This window comes from Gadus macrocephalus, chromosome 11, assembly GCF_031168955.1.
Source record: "Gadus macrocephalus chromosome 11, ASM3116895v1".
NCBI lineage: Eukaryota > Metazoa > Chordata > Actinopteri > Gadiformes > Gadidae > Gadus > Gadus macrocephalus.
Window position 1 is genome coordinate 16,036,927 of NC_082392.1, and position 23,832 is coordinate 16,060,758.

At 43.8% G+C, this 23,832-nt stretch overlaps 1 protein-coding gene across 31 annotated transcripts in view; it reads left to right on the top strand.

Annotated features, from left to right (window-relative positions):
- plecb (plectin b) overlaps positions 1-23,832 on the top strand; it is a 105,241-nt gene that overhangs the window by 53,681 nt on the left and 27,728 nt on the right. For 12 of the 31 annotated variants that reach the window (XM_060064951.1, XM_060064952.1, XM_060064959.1 and 9 more), the window contains 6 exons: positions 14,477-14,538; positions 17,391-17,405; positions 18,385-18,474; positions 20,042-20,119; positions 20,246-20,350; positions 21,671-21,837. In XM_060064951.1, coding sequence (XP_059920934.1) covers positions 14,477-14,538; positions 17,391-17,405; positions 18,385-18,474; positions 20,042-20,119; positions 20,246-20,350; positions 21,671-21,837 — 517 coding nt within the window. Of the gene's footprint in view, positions 1-1,415; positions 1,634-12,064; positions 12,489-14,476; positions 14,539-17,390; positions 17,406-18,384; positions 18,475-20,041; positions 20,120-20,245; positions 20,351-21,670; positions 21,838-23,832 lie in introns of those variants that run through there. The other 19 variants (XM_060064953.1, XM_060064960.1, XM_060064964.1 and 16 more) reach the window with 9 other exon arrangements.

Here is a 23,832-nt window from a genome sequence, read left to right on the forward strand (position 1 = left end):
ATTTCAGTCGGCTCATCATGAGATGTGAGCCGTCAGTCGGCAGTTTATGATTGAGAAACAAGCACATGACGCAGAAGGCAGCAGCCCAGTGGTGGAGTTTACTGGGAAGGCGGAACATAATCCTCTGTCTCTTGAAAACTTTTTGAACTTATTGTTGCCAATTCTGGAAGCGGATTTAATGGCAGACTGTAAAATTCTTATTAATGAATTAAGATTAACATTTTTGATTTGCATATAGCGGCGCAAAATCAAATGATTTCTGGAAAACCCAAGAGCAAACGCACATGAGGAAACTTGCATTCATGAAAGATTTAGGTTCTTTATCGTGTCTTCAGTCTGCTGTAATTTTACACAAAGCTAATGTTTTTATAATGTAGTCTTCTGACAACATACAGTGAATCTGCGCAAAGAGTTCATGATGACAATATGACTTTGACATTCTGGGATCTCTCTGGGAGTATGGCTCAATGTATCACACGGGTGTTGTTACATGGAAACCGGGTTTTCACTGGGGACGTTTGACAGTTCATCAGTGTCCATATGCTATCAGGGAAGTCAAAACACTGCTTCTCCCAGGGCACTTGGTCCTGGGCATTCTTATTCATTCGTCAACACTGCAATTTACAATGCCATTTGCGTAGGTTAAAGCTTGACTATATTTAGAGTATGTTATGCCTTGCTGTCCTCCCAAAAGGCATTAGGAACTCAGCATTGTGGGTGGTTATAAATCCACATGCAAAACGTTCCACCCATCCAGCTCCTATTGGGCCCTGAGTGCAGTGCACTCACATTGCCTCATGCCAGTTGTATTGTGTATTGTTCTGTAGCACCATCATGTTATAGTTAGTCACGGTTTCAATTCATATAGATGCTGTTTATTTACAAAACTTCTTAAACTGTCCAGTGTCTCACTTCCCACAAACGAGTATGTAATCGACTATATCAATGTTCTCTGAACAGTAATATGATACAAGTGTGCTTTGATAATATTAGCGCTCTATGATCTCTTTTATAGCGTATCATATCCTGATTCTTCAAATTGGGAATTAGGTGTATCACTTTTTTTTTCATGGCCCCTGACTTAATAACTCTAAATAAAGTATCCCTCGTCATCATCTAGCGATAGCGAGAGCATATGAGTGCCGGAGATGAAGAGAGTGTGTCCCTATGGGGCCAGTGTATCCAAGCAGGCCCCCAGAGTGCTTCCATCAGTTACAAACAGTGACACTGCGTGATCCTCTGGATCTGCTGTATATTTATAACCTGTCACCAGAATTTCCAGACCTCTCCTCTTGGGCACCCACACCACCACCCCGAACCCACCCACCCCCCCCCCCCCCCCCACACACCCTGGCGTGGCGTGGCGTGCCCCAACAGCCCCCCCTCCCAATGCGCTCCCCTCCCCTGGCTAACTATGAGACCACCAGAGAGCAGGGCTGACGAATCCTAGCAGCAGGCAGGGCTGTCAAGATTCAACAGAGGGGGAAACAAGGCTGTAAGAGCGAGAACAAACAGAAGTCTCTACCTTCCCCTCCATTCTCCCCACTTTCCACGACTGTCTCTCTGACTTTCCCTTTAACCAACGGCTACTTCCACCATTTCCGACCCGTCTCGTAGATGAAGATCATACCTGGTAGGTTGATAGCGTAAGGAATGGTGTGTCAATTTACTGCATCTATCCAGCTGTCCGTCTGCCCACCTTCCCAGTCTGTCTGTCTGTCTGTCTGTCCGTCTGTCTGTCTGTCTGTCTGTCTGTCTGTCTGTCTGTCTGTCTGTCTGTCTGTCCGTCTGTCTGTCTGTCTGTCTGTCTGTCTGTCTGTCTGTCTGTCTGTCCGTCTGTCTGTCTGTCTGTCTGTCTGTCTGTCTGTCTGTCTGTCTGTCTGTCTGTCTGTCTGTCTGTCTGTCCGTCCTTCGGTCACTCAGTCTGTTCATCTGTCGTGTGTTTCTGGCAAAGCCAGCGTGTGAAATATTGTTCTCCTTCTGAAGGGGCACTACACGTACGCAGACTAACAAACAAGGCAGCTCACACCGTTACATGGCACAATACGCACACGACTTTAACGCCGAGCTTTGGAGCAACGAGTGTCACCGTGTGGCACCGTCTCTATTCCATTTTTAACCACGGTGGTCTCCGGGTCGGGTACTTGCATTCAGGGTTAACTCTTGCTGGGGTTTCTTTTCCCAACTTCCTATTCATGTTACAGTGTGGATATGTGCTGCTTCAGAGGAAAGGCTGACCCATAGGTTTGGGAAGTGTTGTTCCTGCCACTCTGACATATTGAGGGGCCATGTGCAACAGAAAACTACTCGGACCTAAGACAGAAGAGTGACTCCGTTGAGTCAGTGTTTGTGTATGTGGGTGTGTGTGTTTTGGTCACCACCTGTTATTGTCTTGCACACATGTGTGAAGCCATGTTTTTTTGCTGTCATTGTGGATGTGTGTACTATGTATAGACCTCATGAATGTTATGATGTGTTTACACGTACATACAATATGTACCATATTATTGTTGCTTTGTTCTGTGATACAACCGTGAAGCTGTTTGATTGAGTATCTGTATCCTTATGTGGGAGAGATTCAATATAGATATCTAGACAAATAGATAAAATATGGTGAAAAAAGAGAACTACAGTTACATAGTTACTGACCATCACAATAATATCGTGGGAAACGACAAAGTTGATTTCCAGGAACCGTCGGCAGATGGGTCAGAAGAAACTCAAATAATCAGTCTATAGCTCACTGAGATTGTAATGGCAATTGCTTTCTTGGTTGATATTGATACGTGTCCCAAACAATGCGAATGACCATACAATAAAGAAAAGCTGGGATGAGTAAGAAAATCTCCAACATCAAAATGAAAAATACATGGAATGGTATTGAGAACAGCAGGCTCCCTGCCACACCCACTCTGGCCCTGCTCCCCTTTTACTCCAGGGTGGACCAGCTGTCCCGGGCACCAAAGCCTCGCTCTTAACTTATGTCTGGTTCGCAATGCCGTCAGCTATCCCCTCTGGACACTGTACGCTGCTGCCCGCCCTGGTGCTGTTTGGTCACATAGCCGCCCTAATCACAGTGTGGTATTCACGAAAACAAAAGAGACCAGGTAAGAGAGAGCAGCTTTACAGTAGGGCAGAAGGAACACCAGCATTAGTGGAGTCCAAGTGACTATAGTAATAGTATTAGTAGGAGTAGGAGGAAGCGATTAGCAGATTAGGAACATAAAAGTTTTTTACCGCGCACCTTTTTAAATTGATTGTGTGTCTTCTCATTAAACCCAGTTTGACAATAACCCACCGGTAGTGTGGTTATTGTGCTTTATACATCCACTTCAAAGTGACGATGTTGATCTTTTTTGAACGTATTCTTGTTCACATTTGCATCCCCATAACTTTCTGTTTGGCCACAAGTATGTGCCACCTTTAGCTTGACATGCGTGCCGATTGTGTGACGTGCCGCCATTATCACATGGCTATAAGTTCATACGTGCCCCTCCGGCCCCCATCCCGCTTTGATATTCATCCCACAGGATCAAAGCGTGACCCCAGACCATGTCACAGGTCCTGTGTGCTAATGTCACTGAATCTGTGTGCGTGTGACTGAAGTGTGCATTGTCTCTGCAGCTGCAGCGGGTTTAAACCCTCGGTACACAGAGACACGCACGGAACTGAAGCCCACAGTATTCTTATACTGCAGGGATATGTAAGACCCGGAGAGTGAAAACCTGGTGGAGATTAAGCCCCGTCTTCCGCCCTCTCACTCATTTAACCTCCCAGCAACGCCCTTGTTGTCCTGCCATCAAAAAGGCTAAATGACGGTTGCCAATATGGCCCACCTCCCAATAGTAGACACACACACACACACAAAAAAAACGTATTCTGTTGTTGAACAGCCTCTTTGTTAAGGAACAGTAGTAGTGCACCTGTCAGGGAGGGGATTGCCGACAGACGACACCTCCAACCTCCTTTCACATGTAAATGACGGGTGTGGCCGTTCATTCAAATCTAGTACTTGACCTAAGGTTGTGACAACCAACAATGGGCAGGTCATTTATTTATTATGATTATTTAATCTTTATAACACTGACCTTTAAAGCATTGTTGTACTAGTTGTGTAGCAGTATCACACAACTTGCTTTATATTAATAATAATATATTATCCTGCCAATCCTGCCAGTATGAAGAATGGTTCATATTCCCCCCTCTCCCCCCCTCCACCACCACCACCACTTCATCATTGCTCTTCAGTGAGGGTATTAGCACAGGCCCAGTGGGACTTGTTTGGTCTTAGCTGTCCCCTTCCACTGCCTTCTGTACTGCATAACAGCCACGTTACTGTCACCCCCAACCGTCCCCTGTCTCTCTCTCTTTCTCTCTCTCTCGCTCTCGCTCTTTCTCTCTCTCTCGCTCTCGCTCTCTCTTAAGATAATAATAATATATATGTTTGGATATACGTTACGGAATAATATATGCATATATCTAATATATATATATATATGTATATATAAATATATATATATTTATTAATAAATGAAAATGTTAATAATTATTATGACTAAGGAATGTTAATTTCAATGAATTACGGAGAAGGGATGGGATTAAATAAGTGTAAACTTCTTCCCACCCCTTTTCGAACATGTTACAATTATCAAGTATTGATCATTTATGTATCGAATTATTATTTCTATTTTGTTTAACATCAATAATTTGTGTATGATATATATTTTTTGTTTTCTTTTACATGTTCGAAATAAATTTCAATCAAAATCAAAAAAAATCAAAACTCTTTCTCTATGTTTGTCTCATATATACCCTCTCTCTATCATGTAAACTCTCTCTCTCTCATACATTCCCTCTCTCTCTCCCTCATTTATACTCTCTCTCCCTGGAGCATAGTACAGCAGTGAGAGTAGAGAGATCATTCGGTTGGGATGTTGCCTACTGTTGGTGTGAACAGGGTAGCCTTTTGAGACCATCCAGAAATTCAAGTTTGTGTTTCGCAATGAGTCTGCCCTTGGCTTGGTAGCAGTGGATTTCCAAACATGGGTGGGGCCTTACGTTTTTCAAAAATGCTTACATTAGATTACAAGAGTGATGCATGATCTTGATGATCTTGATCTCACGTCTCTGAGAAAATCCTCTCGTTCTGTCGTCCTTTTTCATAATTATCGGTCCATTTCATATAACACGATTTTAATTGCTCCGTCGATTGATACACTTTCCTTTTACGTGGCCGTTGATTTTTTTATTCGTCATGAGCAGGAACTCTCTTTTTTGTGGGAGGCTTGTGGTGGGCTGGAGGCCAGACTGAGAGAAACAGAATGTGTCCTTGGGAGAGCAGGATGGTTTATAGGGCCAGGAGGCAGGAGCGTCCGGTCTGCAGGGGGAGGCCTCCAGGCTGTCGTTGTGAAAGTGGGAACAGTGACACCCGTGGCTGTCCCCTGACCCCGCGGACCCCCAGGGGTCACACAGGAAAAGGTCACACAGGGGAAAGGGCGGGGGGGGGGGAAGTGAAGTGAACATTCTTCCCGCACACGCACACATTCAAAATGCATAACGCCAGCGCTGCATTCCCAATACTCGATAGACTATGACTTCCAGTTCCACCAATGCATTCTATGCAACGATAGTTATTCAAACAGCAGATTTCCATGCACTCGTGTCGTCATGTGTCAGCCCAGGTCATGCAAACACAACTCAGATGCTGTTGGGGTCTGTGTGTGTGTGTGTGTGGGGGCGGGGGGGGGGGGGTTAGTATGTGGGTCTGTTTTGAATATTGGATATCTCACGCAGCCTCGTCGACCACACCTCACCTTCCCTGTGGGAGTTAGCCATGCTTCTCGCCGCATTGGCACCCAAGCCCTACTTCCTGTTGATATGATAAAGGTCAACGATCGGAAAGCACCACACTCGCAAGCACACACAAACACGCACAGACACACACATCAATTCATTGGGCAGGGGTGGCACCAGGAAACGATCAGTTAAAATACTGTTACTTATTTATATTCCAGGTTTGGTGTCATATATATTTAGACATATATATATATATATATATATATATATATAAATATATGTGTATGTTTGTCCAGTCTTTGAGGCTCTATAGTTTATTTATACTTTGTTCGACTCCCCCCACCCGTCCTCCTCACCCCCTCCCCGAGGACCTCTTGGTACCACTCATGGTATTTAAAAGCATCCACTGTGTTAACTCAGAGCGGTTGTGAAAAATGTCTCTTAAAGATCATGGCATTTTAATGACGCCATTGCATGACCTGTGTAACAGATCAGACATGTTACCTTTGAAAAGCAGCTGTTCTATTTTGTGACATATGTATGGAAGCTGTGGGTCAGTAAACAAACTTTTCTCTTTCTCTCTTCTATTCATCTCTCCATTCAGCCTTTTCCAGCAAAGCATTCTTTCTTCAAATGATGGGTAACATTTAATGATTGTAAAAATGGACACCTTTGCAAGAGGTTGAGTTCCCACTCCCAGCTCTCATACCAGACCATCTCAGCTGCTCTGTGTTCCTCGTGGGACCAGAGCCATTATGGTCCCTATCAGGTGTGACGGCATCAGAAGCCAATCCAGGGGGCTCTGGAGCAGAGGTCATTCTGTGTAAGACGAGAAGGCTGCACATTTAGGTCCATGTCTCTTTAAAATGCGACCGAGGACCCTCTCAGCTGTGACCTCTGATAGATCTTTAACTTTATTTAACGACTAGACCAATGACACCTCTTAATAAGGAATAATGTTTGCAAATTCAGGCAGTTGTTTACCTCCAAAAAATAGATGGGATGGCTAATTTTAGCGGGCATTGTAGGACTACGTTGGGCAGGGCTGCTAAATAACTTTCTATCTTTACTAAATGGTTGTTGACCTCAGGTGTCAGCTGTGACTGTATGTCGCATACATGTTACACCCCTAAAGGAATGGACTTGGCACATCTTAAATGACAGCAGAGACGCGTGTTGGTATCTTGGGTGGAATGGGAGCAGCCAGAGGAGCTGGGGATGTCCCAGATTCACATTTTTTTGAGACCCTGTGCATTAGGTATATGGGGACACAAGGGCGTTTTCTGAATGCGCTGAGCTACGGAGAAAGGAGATGATATTTGTACACTAAAATGTGTTGTTTAGGTGAGTAGGAACAGGCGATAAAAACAGTAACGATCGGTATCAAAACTAACTTTATTCATTTTTAATAAATCAAATTAGTAAAATCTTAATTAAATGGGGACTACTAACTGCCCAAAAAACATTGAACCGACAACAATCTAATTCTAAGGTAATTTTATGTAAGCTTACGATAAAAATACACAATTTATTGTCCTACAATTAGGCCAAGGATTAATATATTATTAAATTCATAGGTTATCAATTTGTTATAAATCTCTTTACGGTTTTCCTGATTGAGCAGTAGTGTGTAAATCTGTCCCATAAATGTGTCATCTGGATATAAACCTATACTGACAAGGGTTATGACCACTCCCAACACTTTTGCGCCAGCCCTCATAAGATGGGATCTTTCTGGAATGTATTCATAGGTATAACTAACGTAAAGCCTGCTGCAATAGCGTCACTGGAATGTGAAATAAATGTTAACCCGTTAATATGAAATGAATGACTATCCTAATGTCGTACCCGGTCTAGTCTATTCGGGCTGTTTTTTTATTATCTTAAGTGATTTACCCAGAGGTGACCCGCTGAGGTGTGTTATGCTGACTCATTTGTTGAGTCAACAAATGACTCATAGATAATTATATATTGGTTTATGGAAGATAGCAGGATTCCTTATGTAAAACAAAATGGCCCTGGGCTATTTTAATATTTTTATTAAACATATGTAAACATATTTATTCTTTTGAAACATAGAATTACATGAAAACGTATTTTGGCCTTTCTTTCTTTTCTCTATTTCCGCTTGTCTTTTTTTCTATTTACTCTTATCTGTTTTCCTCATGGACCTATTAAAGAAGGTTTTCCTTTCATTCTTTTTAACTTTCCTTCTTCCTTTCTCTTTCTACCTTAGAGAAATGAATCTATTGAAGAAATCTTAAGCTAACTTCGAAGCCATGTGGTTGTTCTAGAGTGCCATCTAGTGGTCCTACAATAACGCTACAAGTCTAGGATTCCACATGGTGGAACGAGGAATGGGGTTTTTCCTGCCAGTTAAATACGTCAGAGGTGGGAGACTCCCAACAGCTCACCAACTAAAAATACACCATGAGTAAAACCAGTATGAACTACTGCTACCGAATGCACTACTGTGTGTTGTAGCTTGTTACCCCAGCAACACATTGTTATGTTCCCCTTTTTCCACATTTCCACATGTCAGCATAATCCAAGTCTCTGTAGCAGATATTAAATACCACTAGGGGATGTTATATACTAAAAATAGTAGCTGATATCATCCATTAATTACAGCTCATATTTATGTTGAGCAAACCCAACAGTTAAACCAATTACTCAGAAAATGTTTTCCCTAAACTAATGGTATATAGTTGGTAATAGTTTAATAGTGTAGTTCAATACTGTCACCGACAGAGGGAGGCGTACTGCCAATCCAGCGCACCCGTCAAGCAACTCAAGTGTCTGCAGACACAATAGTTAATTTAAAAAGGAGGGACCTTCCTCAGATAATCGTCTGGACCAGCTGAATGTAAGACTCAGCCGTCGGCTTTAATCCAGAGGCTCACACAGTCTTAAATCAGTCGCAGGGCCTCGCTGTCTGTGCTAAATGGGACCAGGCGGGCTAAAATGAGCAGCCGGTCGGAAGATCTATAAGGATAACACTGTACCACATGGTGCCATCAGACATCTCTGTGATACAAATACACACGCATGTATACAGAGGGCAGGCTAAGAGGGGCTGGTGAAATTAAATATCAAGCAAAAGGCCATTGTCTCCCTAACACACAGAGCCGTTTTAATCCTAGTTTATACCGTGAGTGAATTGAAGCTGATGGAATTGCCACTCTGAGAGCCGACATTCCCAGCGCCTCTCCGGGGACCTTTATTAACTCCAGGCCTTTCATGGTGCTGGGAGGCTCTGCACACTGTCCTTGTTTGCTCCCAGCAGAGCCGAGGAGCGAGGGGATAAGACAAGGTGAGGCCTGATCCGAGGGTGGGGCCATGATTCTCATTTCTTTCTTTTTTTTATTACACATACCATTATTTTTCAGGTGTGGCGGCCAAGACCGCAGATTATATGCCTTCACTTGTTCTCACCTGTAAAAGCTTGACTGGAGGGGTTGGTTAGTTAACGAAGAACAGAGAGAGAGAGAGAGAGAGAGAGAGAGAGGGAGAGAAAAACATTAGCGGCCCTTTTTTGGTTGAAGAGAGAGTGCTGTTGGGTAACCTAAACTGTTAGAACAAATCCCAGTCTTTTTCTTTGTCTACAATGATAGGTGTTGTCAAACCACCCATTCTCCAAGTCCCCCTAGGACTTCAGTGGCCAAGAGGTTTGAAACCACAATTGGTACATGCTTGACATTCCTCTAATGTCTTTTGTTTTCTTTTGGGACAGCTGTGCCTCACGTCGGACAGCCTGTTAGACCCTCTATATCTGCCGGGTGTTACGAATGTATTTCATTCATTAAAACATATCCCCAGCTCTGCAATTTCACTTGTAGGTTCTGACAAATTTTATCTCACAGTGTGTAGTGGACTTTTCTAAGAACAGCAAATTCACAAAGGCAAAACTGTGTTTGCCTTTAAATAAATGCTTACAGTAAAATCGATGGAAAAAGGCTGTAAAAAGCTTATTGTGTTGAAATGTGGGCGGAGCTATATGACATCACCTCTGAGGTCTTTCTTCACCTAATGCTTTTTTAAGCCAAGTTTTCTCTTTACCTGTGCTATCTCTTTTAAGCTCCCTATCCGTCTCAACCCCACAAGTGTGTATGCCGAAGATTTTGTACAAATGCTCTTTGTTTTCCTTTGACTGTGCTTGTCCCAAAGAGGCCCTTTATTATACTTAGTAAAATGGTCTGTGTCCATTTGTCAAGAAAACCTGTAAGAGTCTACCAGTAACGCCATCTGTAACAACGCACAATAGCTCTATAGTGATTAATCTACTACAAAGTATGATGACATGTCGCTTCCAGTGCTTACAATGCTCGCTTCGAGAAAGAAAATCCTGAAAATAAGTTTGAGATTGATCACTCGGTGAGAACTTGCAACAATATTCTCAAAGAGTACTATCTGCTCCTTTTTCACTAAGTGTGGGAATAGCATAGTTTTGATGAAGCTGGACGCTGTGGAGCACAGTAATAGCCATGTTATGGCTGTAATTATATGTTTCTCTTTGGGGAATAGGATCCCATGACCAAAAAGTTACATGGCCTCTCTCCTCTGTCCTCGGCCACGCCCCTTGTGGATCTCTTGTGGTCCCCCATTGCACCCCCCCCCCCCCCCCCCCCCCCCCCCCCCCCCCCCCCCCTGACTTTGAGAATAGTTCCTCAAATTAAAGAGGTGTCTGTGCTTGTGTCACTGCCAAAAAAAATGCTAACATCTGCCAGGATCAACCCTAACTCAAACCTGTCCTTTATGTGTTTAAGGGTTGATTCTGTTCCAACAGACGGGTGGCTGCTTCTAAACAGCAATGGCAAAACCACAAAGCTTTTTACCAATGTGGAAATTCAATACAAGCATATTTAATATTTCATAGATGGAGGGAGCAAAGCTTAATGAGTCAGTCTGGTCATGGATGCATTCTTAGACGAGGCATTCTTGATATCATCTTATCCCTCATCTTCACCATATCAAGTCACTCATGGTCTCAGTATTTTACTGAAAGCTGATTCGTTCCATTGTACAGTCCTCAGTAAGCTATAGCAACGTAATTTAATGCTCACATAGGGGACAAGATCAAGATGATTTATTCAGTGTATCTCCTCCGGTATAAGCCTGTTATTCTTTTCCATGTAAAGGTCTAATTAGATCCCCACGCCCTAATTCCTCAGCCTGCCCAGACATTGTGTGGGACTATCAAGGTGTGTCTCACAATCTGAAAATGTGGCTTTGAAAGATTACCACAACGAGTTCCTCATTGACACAAGCGTGGGCACGATCCCCCAGTAAGCACCTCGTGTCCGCACAGGTTGCTGGGAATACCTCCATTTTCGATGCCCCGGAACGTTATGTGAGGCAGCGTGGGCGAAACAGAACTCCTAGGCCCGTGGCTAGTGGCACAGGCCCTGGAAGAGAGGACTGGCAAGGACCCACACTTTGATCGATGTTCCAGCACATATCCGATGATGAAGGAGAGAGAGGGCGCTGATGGAGTTTCCGCTGGAGCTGTTATAAGAGGATTGTGTACATATTGCAATTGCATAACATGTAAAAGTATTTGTGAAGTATATTATATACATTAATATATGTAAGCGGTCTTGAAAGCAGTAAGTAAGTTCGTAAAGTAAACAAAAAAAGGGTTCACTACATAGGACCAAGAATTTAATCTATAAATTCTTTCCCTTCATTATCTGCCCCCCCCGCCCCATTTTATTGCCACGTTAAGTTACTTCCATTTCTTAACATCTGCTGGGAACATTGGGAGTAAGGAATAATTAACCAAAGGTGTGTGTTTATTGGCACATCCATGCAGGTTTGTGTGGATTCCTGGTGATCTCAGTGTTTCAATCTCTTCAGCTTCGTGAATACACGTTTAATAGTATTCACACTCTTTACATCACCCTATAGTATCTGCCCATATCATTGGGCATGTCGACATTAGTGGTGTATCAAACGCATCAGGGTTAAGTTCCACACAGCTCAGGCACACACAGCACTTTCAGTCTGTATGGGCATTAACCCTGTTGTGTTGTGCGTTAGAATGTTTTGCATGTATGCCGAGTCACACATAAGGGCGTTGCAGGGCCCATACGCAAGTGCAATGTCTGTCTTTGCGCAACCAGTGCGAGCCATACAGTGAGGGCGCGGGGCAGTCGGGTCTGTGACACGACGTGCACAGGGGCCAGGGGAAGGGCACAGGAAGGGGGTGTGTCCCCAGCCCTACCCAAAATGTCCTCACTGTGCACGGCCACGTAACACCACACACCCACAACGCACGCGACAGGCCCAGACTCCGTAGCCCGCAGGCACCATTTACTTTGAATGAAACACAAAGAGGAGGGGGGGGGAAAGAAGGAAGGAAAGAAAGAGAGGCTGAGCCGATCTCAAGAAGAGTAAGGGAGTGAGAGAAGAGGAAGAGGAACCATAGGGTTTGTGAGGCGCTGACGGACAGAAGCCAGCGTAGAGACGACACCACTGGGATCTCGTAGAAGGGGACAAAAACACAAGGGATTACAGAAGAGAGTGAGGATTGTTTGTCATTGTGTTGGGTCTGAAGGCGCATCCCTGAGACACTATGAACACTCAGCAGCAGAGGCAAAGGATGGCTTCCTCTGACAGCGGAGGTAGAGACAGGGTGCTCTCGGATGATGGGTTCTACCTGGGAAAGCTGAAAGCGACGGACGGCAGGAAAGGTGACTGAATCCTGGGAAGCTCTCTTTTATTTTGCCTTGGGCTATATTAATCTAGGCGTTGTAATACGTGTGATGGGCAAGGGTGCTCAATTTCAATTGACTTCATATAAATGTAGTGATTTTCAGAACCCAGGGTTCTTTGATGGGCTAAGGTTGGGTTTGAGTATTCAATATTCTTTAACATAATGCTGAATATGTGCATTAAAAATTCGTACAGATCAGGAGATAAAAGTGCTGCTGAAGCTGAAACTAGTACAGTGCTAAGGTAAAGTGATGTCTAGTGCCGATGAGCTCTATCATTCATTTTGTGCAACATCTCACATTTTTCATAGCAAAAAAGTTTTTTTGGCATGGAAATAAGATTTGTTTTAAGTAGTAGGGCTGCTCTCCCCGGTGGTTTGGCCAGATGCATTTTAACGAGGATCCACCTCTTTTCTCACACACCAGAAGGTTTTTTTTGGCCGATGTTTTGACCAGAAACCCCAAGGCACTTATTATACACATGTGGGCGGACTCTTGACTCGCTCAGATTAAGTGCTTTTTAAAAGTATAAATATCCCAAATATCTGTATGTATATATATATATATATATAGGAATTTTGTACTATAATTATTTTGCTTAAAAGTGCCACAAAATATGGAAATACTTTGTATTCTAGTCCCTATAAGAATAGCCACAGGATCCCAAATGATAACTGTGTGGATATAAAGGAATATTGCTAGCTAAAGATATAGTTTGTTTTAATTTTCATTTGTTTGCGCTCACTTGGTGCCTCTAGGCCCCACTAGTTGCCCAGTGTAATGTGCCATCTCCTTATCCCGTGTCTTGTTGATCTTTGCTTAAGCCACACACAATGTCGGTAGGGCGGGTGATTTGCTTTGTTGTGGGCACAAACCCTGGACACCTTTCCCAAAACCTGTTTGTGCTTTTCTGACATTGGACACCCCCCACCCAGACAGTGGCTTCAATACTCAGGGGCTGGTAGTCCGCACAGTGACGCGTCCTGACAGTCTAGTAGTCGAGGTAGTCTGGGTGTTGGGTAACACATTGTAAGAGGCACGCAGTTATCTGCAGGTCAAGGTGATATTCCATCGTGGAACGGCCATTGGGCGTTGGATGACGCATTGCGGTCAACGTCACCTACCTAATCAGGGTCCCCCATTGGTTTCCACCGACGAATGAAAACAGAGGTCAGAGGTGTGTCGTATAGCGTTGCCATGGAAACGTGACTCCATAACATAGTTGTTAAAGTCGTTAGTGAAGTTCACCTGTGGGAGCAATGCTAGTTTAGACCCCTATTGCCTTATTATTTTATGTTCCCGAAGGCTCAGAGCAACTCACACTTTTGTGTGTGTGTGTGTGTGTGTGTGTGTGTGTGTGTGTGCGTGTGCGGGTAGCATAGTGGGCGAGTCCAGGTGCAGTACTTGCTTTTGGGTGTGTTCTCCCCCTTACAGCAAGGTGGAGATCTCCCTTTTTGCTGCTCAGCATTTATTTTGTACATCCCTCATAAGGAAAACCCTGTCTGTTTTAGAGCAAAATGCCTTGCAACATATTCTAGATAACACTTTCTACACTCCTTTCCTAGTAAACTTCAATACTAGGCTCTACTAAATCCTCCACAGTGATCCATGAAGGCAGTGTCAGCATTAGAGATAGAGCGAGAGACACACCCTTACACATGAAACATTTCCAGGAAGAGGAAACACGCTGATGCTGGTGATGAACTGTGACTCAGGGGCATGCACTGTCTCGACTTGTGATACCAAATCAACCCAACCCTTCGTATCTAAGATATTTAAATGGTTTTATGATTATTGGACATTTGAGTCATAACTATGCCTTCCATGGTTCCTTCTCCTAGTGGTTATATTTGTTAGACCTATAACCTGGAAATGTCAGAAAAAAGTGAAGCGAGCGAACACCACTTTGCATCTTTCTACTTCCTGGTCTCACACTGGTCTGTTTTCTTTATAATTGTCTCTTGCAGATGAACGGGATCGAGTACAGAAAAAGACCTTCACAAAATGGGTCAACAAGCATCTGATAAAGGTACGGTATTAACTATGTCTCTGTCTATCTCCTTGTCTAATTCTGTCTCTTTCACACACAAACACACACACACAAAAACACACACACACACACGCACGCACGCACACACACACACACACACACACACACACACACACACACACACACACACACACACACACACACACACACACACACACACACACACACACACACACACACACACACACACAAAGTTACACATGTGTTTTTTCTTTTATCAATGGATATGTGGATGACTTCCTTTTAGTATCATCCTTAGATTCTGAATCAAGGGGCAACCTATTTTAAATGCATTTAATTGCAATTCCTTCTGGCCCTACACCAATTTCAAGTGCTGCCAAATGGCTGACAACAATTACCAGATGTTTCCTGACTTATTCCCAGCAAGATGTTGAACAACAGGGTGCAAACATGTTTTCCCGAAAGATGCGGCTGAATGCTTTGCGGATGTTATTATTCAGGATTCATTCTCTACAATTGTGTCTGATTTATTGCAACACGTTTGGATTCAGTCATCTTGTATTTTAAAGGATACGGGTAATAAGTAGTTCGACTCAGTAGAGAACAGAGTTCTATCGTGTTTGTATTATTGTGTGTATTGTGTTAGTTTTTCCGTCATCCAACTCTGCCCCCCCCCCCCATACAAACACACACACACACACACACACACACACACACACACACACACTCGAAACAAAAACACATTACCCAGTAGGTCCCTAATTGTGTCGCGCTCACTCTCTATCCCATTGTATTTACTGGGAACTGGGCCCCGACCAGAAGTCCAATCTGTCGTCGGCTGCCTGACCGTGTAAACCTTCAACACTACGGATCACCTCTCACTTACCTCACCGCTTCGTTCACCATAACTTAAGCCTGAAAGCCTCCCCAATTCATCACACTTAATGCAGGGAGGTACACAGGGCGGGACCTTTTCCTAACAAATGCCAAACGACTCACTCTGGAGTTACTCATTATAAATGATAAATTTGCTACCAGCTACACAGGGCCTCCTGTCTGGAAAGCTTTTTTGTTCAAAATTCAGACCCTCAGACATGAAAGGCTTGCACGCTACGCTATTCTCCATAATAACTGGAAACCAAAGTGCCATTGGTTGCTCTTTTTAGAAATGATTGGAACAAGATAGAAAACTTAAGGCACAAGTGGCCTGTTTTTCTTTCCATGAATGTCAAGTGGTAACACACTCCTGAACACACTCTTTATTTTCCCCTGTTTCCCCACAAGTTTTTTTTCCAGTGAATGTGCAAGGGTGAGTCATGGCCTCATCTGGACTCACTTAGCACCATCTTAAAAAAGGGAACTTTACGTTGGTCCGGCCCGGGAGCCCCTTCCAGGGCCAACGGTAGCACATGTGCTCCAGAGACCCCCTGAGGGGGTGTGCACTGGGGTGTGCACTGCTCGCCTCAGTGCGCCCCGGCCCGGAGTTGACGGAAACTCTTGGCTACGCCGGAGCTTTATGAGTCACATAAGTTAGGTTCAATGGTGTCCATATTAATCTGAGAAACCTCCTGAAGAAATGGAAACATTTCCTTTATAAACCTTTACCATTTCACGTATCCATCCAACGATAACTCTTGCTCATGGTCATTTGAATTTTAGTTTAAATTCTGTTTAGGGGAAATGTTTGTTAGGAAAAAAGTATGACCAGAAGTGCTGTGTAAAAGCCTTCTTACTTCCCGCCCTGAAGGTAAACCTGAAGGGTTTAAATGAGGCTTGAAGCTCAGATACTAGCTACTCAAGGTTAACGGTCCACTGAGTGCTTTGCTCCGCTTCATAAATCACTAGGAGGGTTAAAAGTTTGCCAGGCTTCAAAATGGGGGCTTTTTCACAGAGGAGTCATTCAGCTTAAAGTAAATCACACCAATTCATGGTTATTAGTAGAAAATGATGGATGGATCAATAAAGTGGCCACCTTCCAGTGTATTAAGTAATATGCCAAACAATTTGGAAAGACAACATTTGTTGAATAACATGACGTTTGTGGTTTTAACAGATAATAACATTGTTTGTGACAAATGAGGAGTGCATTTGTTTTTTAACCTCAGAAAGGAAGCGATTGAATAGTCGGTTTGGTCACGAGTGAGCGGTTTGTTTCACCGTGTCAGTCATCAGTGGGCTATTACTCTGATCACATACAGAGAGTCTGCTGCGGTCCCTTCAGCATGTTCTAATTTAGCCTATGATGATGGATAGAGCATCATTGGCTTCAATATAGGAAAACATAGCTCACACAGTGCACACAAACTTGATAATATTATCAAATACATTCATCTTCACAGTGACATTTGCAAGTGATTTGCATTATATGGTCTCCATAGATTTCTATTCCAATTTGAACACACCTTTTTAAATATGTAAACAGTGGTCCCTCGTGGCCCTGTGCAGCTAGCTACCTTCCCCTTTCCAGGTCTGCTTCATGTATGAATGCACTGCAGACAGGAGGGTGGAGTCCTCATGCTTAGAAGAAGATAAGTGGATTTCTATCCATGCCAACATAAATCGTGGAACTGTTGTGACTTGCAGCAGAGAATTTCCCTTCATAGTCCTTTGCTTTCCTATCCACAAGACACACCTGGAAAAGTGTCAGTGACTCCAGGTCTTCATTTCACGAACAAAACAACATCATATAACAACATAAAACAATATATTTATATGATATAAATATATATAACTTGGTATTTTCTATCATTTCGTCAACTTAATTACTAATCACTGTGGCTATATTCCGAACCTCTGCCACATGACTCCATTCTCTCACGTCTCTAACCGCTCCCCCCATCTGTTCTTCTGTGTTCTTCATCGCTCGCCAGCATTGGAGTGTGGAGGTAGGTTGTTCTTGCACTTGGCCAGCTCTATGACTGATCTCGTACGGTTACACAGTATCACAACACGATGATCGCTCGAACACGCACATCGCACGCGTCTGAACCAGCAGAGGAGCCGTTCCACTGTTTCACCTCGCATGCACAAAAATAAACCATCAAATCCAGTTCTCTCTGGATGATACGATGATCACACCCCCACCCCCACCAAGGCTTGTTCTGGTTCCTCCGTGTCCTTGTTTTCACACTGGTGTCCTTGTTTTCACACACCTCCACACATCACTTATTTTATTTTTCTTTCTTTCTTTGTATTCTCAATTTTTATCAGAGGGCTATACTTCAACATGTCGAAGGCAGCTGCTGACTTGTGTTTGGCACGTCTCAGCTGCGGTCCAAAAGCCTGCATGCGTAGCTGCTTGGGGCGATGCATTCCTGCCCTGTGTAGATGGGTACTGGGTGTGTTTTGCTCCAAGGTGAACTCTGAAGAGCATAGCAGCCGATCCAGAAAGTCATATTATTTCTAGTGATGCACCAAATGGCTGGCTAATAGAAATAGCCTGTGTTGCTGTGTGGTGTGTGACAGCATTTACCTAAAAGCCTCATTTTGACCGAATATATATTTTGTCAAATCTATTTTACTCTGCTATTCTGGTTATTGATTATCAATTTAAACTGCAAATAGCATGCTGTTATAATAACAGCCCGAATTTAATGAATTGGATTTGTAATGAATTTAAATTGATCAAAAGGCTATTTTTGAAGTAAATTGCATCTCTTTATAATTCTTCAGTATTTGACCAAGTATCTTCTCCTCCTATTCAACTTCAGCATCTTAATTATTTCCATGATGGTGCACCGCTAGATAAAATCATCAACTATGAATAGATCCTATTGATCCTATCTTGTGACGCCTGTTTTTGTGTTTGTTGTTCTGTAATAATAACTTCTTCTTCTTCTTCATGTCTCTGTGCTGTTCTTCCAGTCGCAGCGTCACGTGTCTGACCTCTATGAGGATCTCCGAGATGGACATAACCTGATCTCCCTCCTGGAGGTCCTCTCTGGGGAACACCTGGTGAGTCACCCCAAACTCCCTGTTGCTCAAGCCTCAGTATGGCTAACGGCGTCGAGCCCAACTTGTGCTAACAGCACGATTTGTGCTACCAGCACCCTGCCTCCGAGCCCAACCCTTGTTGTCATTCTGAGTCATCTGTCACAAGCCAATTATTAATCAGCATCCGAAAAGGAGCCAATTAAATACCCAACCTCAGTCAAACACAGGCTCTTACTTCCTTTGATCATACTGCCAATATCTCCCTTCATGCCATGGTGCCATTTTGGAGGAAAACCTGCAGAAATGTACCTGCAATCTGCTTGAATGTCTGGTTTAACACATAATCACTTTTAATGTTGATCTATCGAAGGCAACACTGCTACTTATGCAGTGGAGTCCATAATAACTGTGGTGGGTTTACCTTTTACCTACTAAAAGGGGTGGGGAGGAGCCAGTAGGCGAATAAACCCAGATGCACCAATCATTGCTAACTTCTGTCCAGCTTGATCCGCTTTGAATAAGGACACATAATTCATAAGTAATGTGTCTTTATTCAGAGTGGAACAGCTGGCTGACATGCTAGTGATTTAGATGTTTATGGAAGGCTGCATGTCACTATGCTGCTCCACCTACTCATGCTCTGCTCACTTTGAGGACCTAACAGATGAACCCCAACCTCGCTCTCTCTTCCCCTCTATCTCATTCTTGCTTGTTTCTGCTCGGACTGTCTGACCCTTTTGACCTGTCTGGTTCTCCCTCTCTCCTCATGAACCTCTCCACTCTTCCTCACTCCCGGATTGCTAATGTTCGCTTTTGAAGAGTTTGATCCACCACCTCGCTCTCTCTCTCTCTCTTCTGCCTCATCTTCCTCTCCTCCTGACCCTCTCCACTCTTCCTCCCTTCCTGTGTGCAACTGTTTGGCCGTCGTCTTCTTTGTGTGCTGAAACTTTCCGTCTGGCCTTTTCGTCCTCTGCCTCCGTTCCTAATCACTCTCTCGTTGGGGCTAGCCAAGGGAGAGAGATGTGGGCAGGAGCTTGCGGTTGGTGAGTGAGCATGTTGTTCTCTTAGTCCCCTTCTCTTCCTTCCCCTTCTCCTCCATGGTCTCCTTCTGCTCCATCTGCATTGTGCTACTTGTGGCTGTGCATGATGTTCTCTGGCAGTGGCCTCAATGAATCACTCTTTCACCTCATGGAAAGAGTGTACACACTGTCTAAACATATATGTGGACAGGGCGTAGACAATGTTACAATACATAGATATTATGTTCCCTTTCAATTATTTATTATCTTTCCTTTGAATGATGTATTGCATTTCATCCCATTTGTTTGCGTAATATCCTTTTACTGTATGATTATATTTATTGTTGAGTTCCACATCAATTCCCATATGTACTGCCCTTCTGTTGCCTTTTCTAGTTTTCCTAAATTTTTTCATTTATCTTTATCTAAAAGATAAAATGTAACTTTATTTAGTTCTCCCTATTACTCCAATCCAGCAAGGAAGTTATCCGAAGGCACCACAGGATGTGTGTGTCTGAGGTGTTGCTATTTGTGAATGCCTATCTAATCTCTTTATTACCACTCTACAGCCCAGGGAGAAAGGGCGCATGCGTTTCCACAAACTGCAGAATGTACAGATAGCGCTGGATTTCCTGAGACTCCGCCAGGTACGAGATTCTACCCGCTTCGTAACAAAAACAACAACAACAAGCTGAAAGGCTCTGGCAAAACATGTCTTCAGCGAGAACATTCTGACGTCGCTGTGTGTTTGTTTTGTTCCTCCGTCTCCGTAGGTCAAGCTGGTGAACATCAGGAACGATGACATTGCAGACGGGAACCCCAAGCTGACGCTTGGCCTGATCTGGACCATCATCCTCCATTTCCAGGTCTCCTGCTCTGTCAGTGTTATGTTCCATCACTGTGGTAGCCGCCATCCTCTCTCTCTCTCTGGGATCTCAATCGGGCAGCTGTCACCTCTGACCTTACCGTTCCAGACCAATCAATGGGGACTCATGTTCCACTCCTCTCAAAAGCATTACTTGAATTCTCAATCAAATGTCAATGAAAACCTATCCTATCGCTGGTGGTTTGGTGCTTTCATGATTTTTTACTACTCACCCCCAATCAAATACTTGTTTAATCTCCAAGGGTTGAGTATCAGAGATTTCCACTCTCTCCCTTTTCAACACTGTGAGTCATGTCCGGGCTGATTGGCCTGGGTAGGGCTTGTCAGAAATCTAGCGTACATCACAGGCAGCTAGAACTTCACATGTAGATATATAGCCCTGCCTAGTTGGAGCACCTTCTACAGGATGGGCAACACCCTCAGCAAGCCAATGATTAATCCTATGTTGAAGTTGAAATCTGGCTCTGGAGTGTTTCTCCTACCAGGCCCAACACAATCCTAGCCTTCCCGAAACCAAATAGTGGATGCTACAACTAGATATCAATGCAAGTAAACCCAAATCATAACTTCAGATGGGTCTTTCTATAGGTAGACCTGGCCCTAAGTCTGAACAGCAAATTTTGAATTGCTAGATAAATATTAGCTTGGTTTAAAGCTTGGCAAGCCATTCAAAACAGCTACAGATGATCAACAAGTGAGCCCATAGAAAGAGATCAGGTGTCCCTCTTCTAAAACTGTTTGGAAGAACATCAGATGTGCAGCTGTTGGTGAGTCATGGCAGCTTTCAGCCCATTACAGAGGAGAGAGAAGGTGTGATACCCGTGGTGAAGAAGGAATCTGATACACTTAATGCTGAATCACACATGCGCACAAACACAAATACACATGCGCAGACACATGCACATGTGGACATGAGCCCAGATGCACCACCCTCACAATAGATATTGGATACACCCAGGGAACACCAGGGAGATGTTGGATCTTAGGACCAACATGCTAACAATTCACACACTTATTTGCAGAATGATCGTCAAATAGTTAGTTGCAACAAGAGGAAACAGCTGTGCGATTGTAAAGCACACACTCGCATAGGAATCCTAATACATTCACAAGCTTATTTCATTCTTTATTTGACTCAATAATAAATTAACAGGAGGGGGAATTCCAATAATCACAGATAATTTTTTGGTTTGGTTTCGGTTTCCACTCATGATTAACACATTTAACCTTTTAATTACCAATAAATCGCCATGGATTTTGTGTGCCCCCTACTCTGGTGTTAACCGTTGCTTCGTGTCGCTGTGGGGGTCAGATCTCAGACATCCAGGTGAACGGCCAGTCTGAGGACATGACGGCCAAGGAGAAGCTGCTGCTCTGGTCCAAGACGATGACGGAGAACTACCAGGGCATGCGCTGCGACAACTTCACCACTAGCTGGCGGGACGGCAAGCTCTTCAACGCCGTCATCCACAGGCACCAGTAAGTGGACAGGTCATGCAGTTCTGCAGGTTGGCTCTATTGCAGGGCTTTACAGAATATACAGATGATGGGTGTTTCAGCAATTGAAGGAGGGCAGAAATAGGGCCTTGGCCGGCTACCAATTCTTCAATGATCTTTTGCAAGTAAAAACGTATAACCCATGAAAACCTCCTCAGTCCCTACGGCTAAATGCAAGGATGGAATATATATATATATATTTTTGACAATCATATTCTCTTGATAAACCATCTATGTTTTTTAATATAATTTGTTTATTAGCAGTGAAGGGCAGTTTTTAGGCTTTATTAAATGCAAAAAATTGCCCTAAACCTAATTTGTTCCTCAGAACAAGCAGTTAGTGTTCGGATGACCGATTTGTGAGAATTTCGATGCTATCTTTTACCAGAAAACGACGTAGCTCAGGCATTCGCCCAGGGAGACTTAATTGTTCAACTAGGCGTGGTTTTTGTAGCCTTTCAGAGAAGGTAAAAGAAAGGTTAGCCGCAGGGACGAGTTTCTTTTAAAAGCTCAAGCATGTTACTGCCCCGCTTTGAGAGGGAGAGTGAAAAAAGAAAAAAAAAAAGCTTAATGCACGCCAGTAGGGCTGGCCTGGCAGCTGCCTTATTTTCAAATAAAGTACAGTGAGAGAGAGACAGTAGCGAGAGATGGGATCAGCGCACTCGGTGCTTGCCACTTGGACAGGGAAGCATCAGACGTTTTCTACCGGCTCATGATGACGACACAGACCTGAGAAAGACCTAATCAATTCAAACCACAACATCCAGCATCAAGAGTTCCATCGTGCGGTTGTGTCCACTTCCGCTTAGCCACGGAAGTGCAGGGCTTTTGCTAGACTCGGACGGACTGCTGTTGAAATTCACCCTACGTCGGATCACCATGTTTAACCCAAAGAAGAAGGAGAAGTATAAGAAGGCGACCCGCTTCAGCCTGCCTGCTGGCGGAGGTGGCAGGTGGAGAAGGCACAGTGACCTGGGATACAGCGTGGTGATGGTGTGCGAGGACATTCCACCAGGGGGGGCGGGGGTCTCCGGCTGGAGCTCTCAGGGGACCGGGGCCTCGACCTCATCCGGGAGGCGCCGCATCTCAGCGGGCCGAAGCCAGAGCTCCGCGAGCTGCAGTGGAAGGGAGTGTCGTGTTGTCAGCAGCAGCAGCAGCAGCAGCAGCCCTCCCTGTGCAGACGGGCAGGTCTACTGCCACAACGTGCGCTACAGACAGGCCCCGCGCGTCAACGGAGACCAAGCTTTCACCGCTACCGGTCATCGTGTTAAACTGCATCATGGGTCCGCTCGGATGTTTTATTCAACTAAGTTTAGAATATTTGTGTCCTCTGGAAATATGTTTTCATTATGCAGCCGACTCTGTTGGAGGCGGTGGTTTCGGATGTATTTGGAGTCATTTGAGTTCACTCTCTCTTTCTCTTTTTCTCTGTGCCAAGCTTGTAAATATAATCAGTCTTATTTGTTTTTCTCTTTCACTCTCTCTTTGTACACTTCCTCCTCCCAAATGGGGGAGGGCCGCAGTCAATTGAGCAAATATGTCAGAGTTTGGTTTATGTAGCGGCTCTATGTGTCAGAAATGCTCACCGGCTACTTTGCGTGATGCCAGTGCAAGTGAAATGCCCAGGGGAGCCAGCTAGCTTTATTTTTATAGATTAATAAGGCAGGTGTGCTCTTGCACTGAACATTCTTCTTCCACACGGTGATGATGAACTTTGAAGGAACCCAGAGTTTACATCAGGATAACTCAATCCATTTTAAGTCATTGGTATTGCAGTCTTCCAAATTATTTTATTTTGGAATAATACTGCCAAATATTACATTTTATCTGTTTATAATTAATAACATTTTTGTATGTTATTGATTGTTTTATTGAACGTAAGGTTTTGTTAACAAATTTCAATAAGCCTAGGTTACGGTATATTTACTTTGATTTAGGATTTTACAGTACTACAACTCTATTGAGTGCTCTTAATAT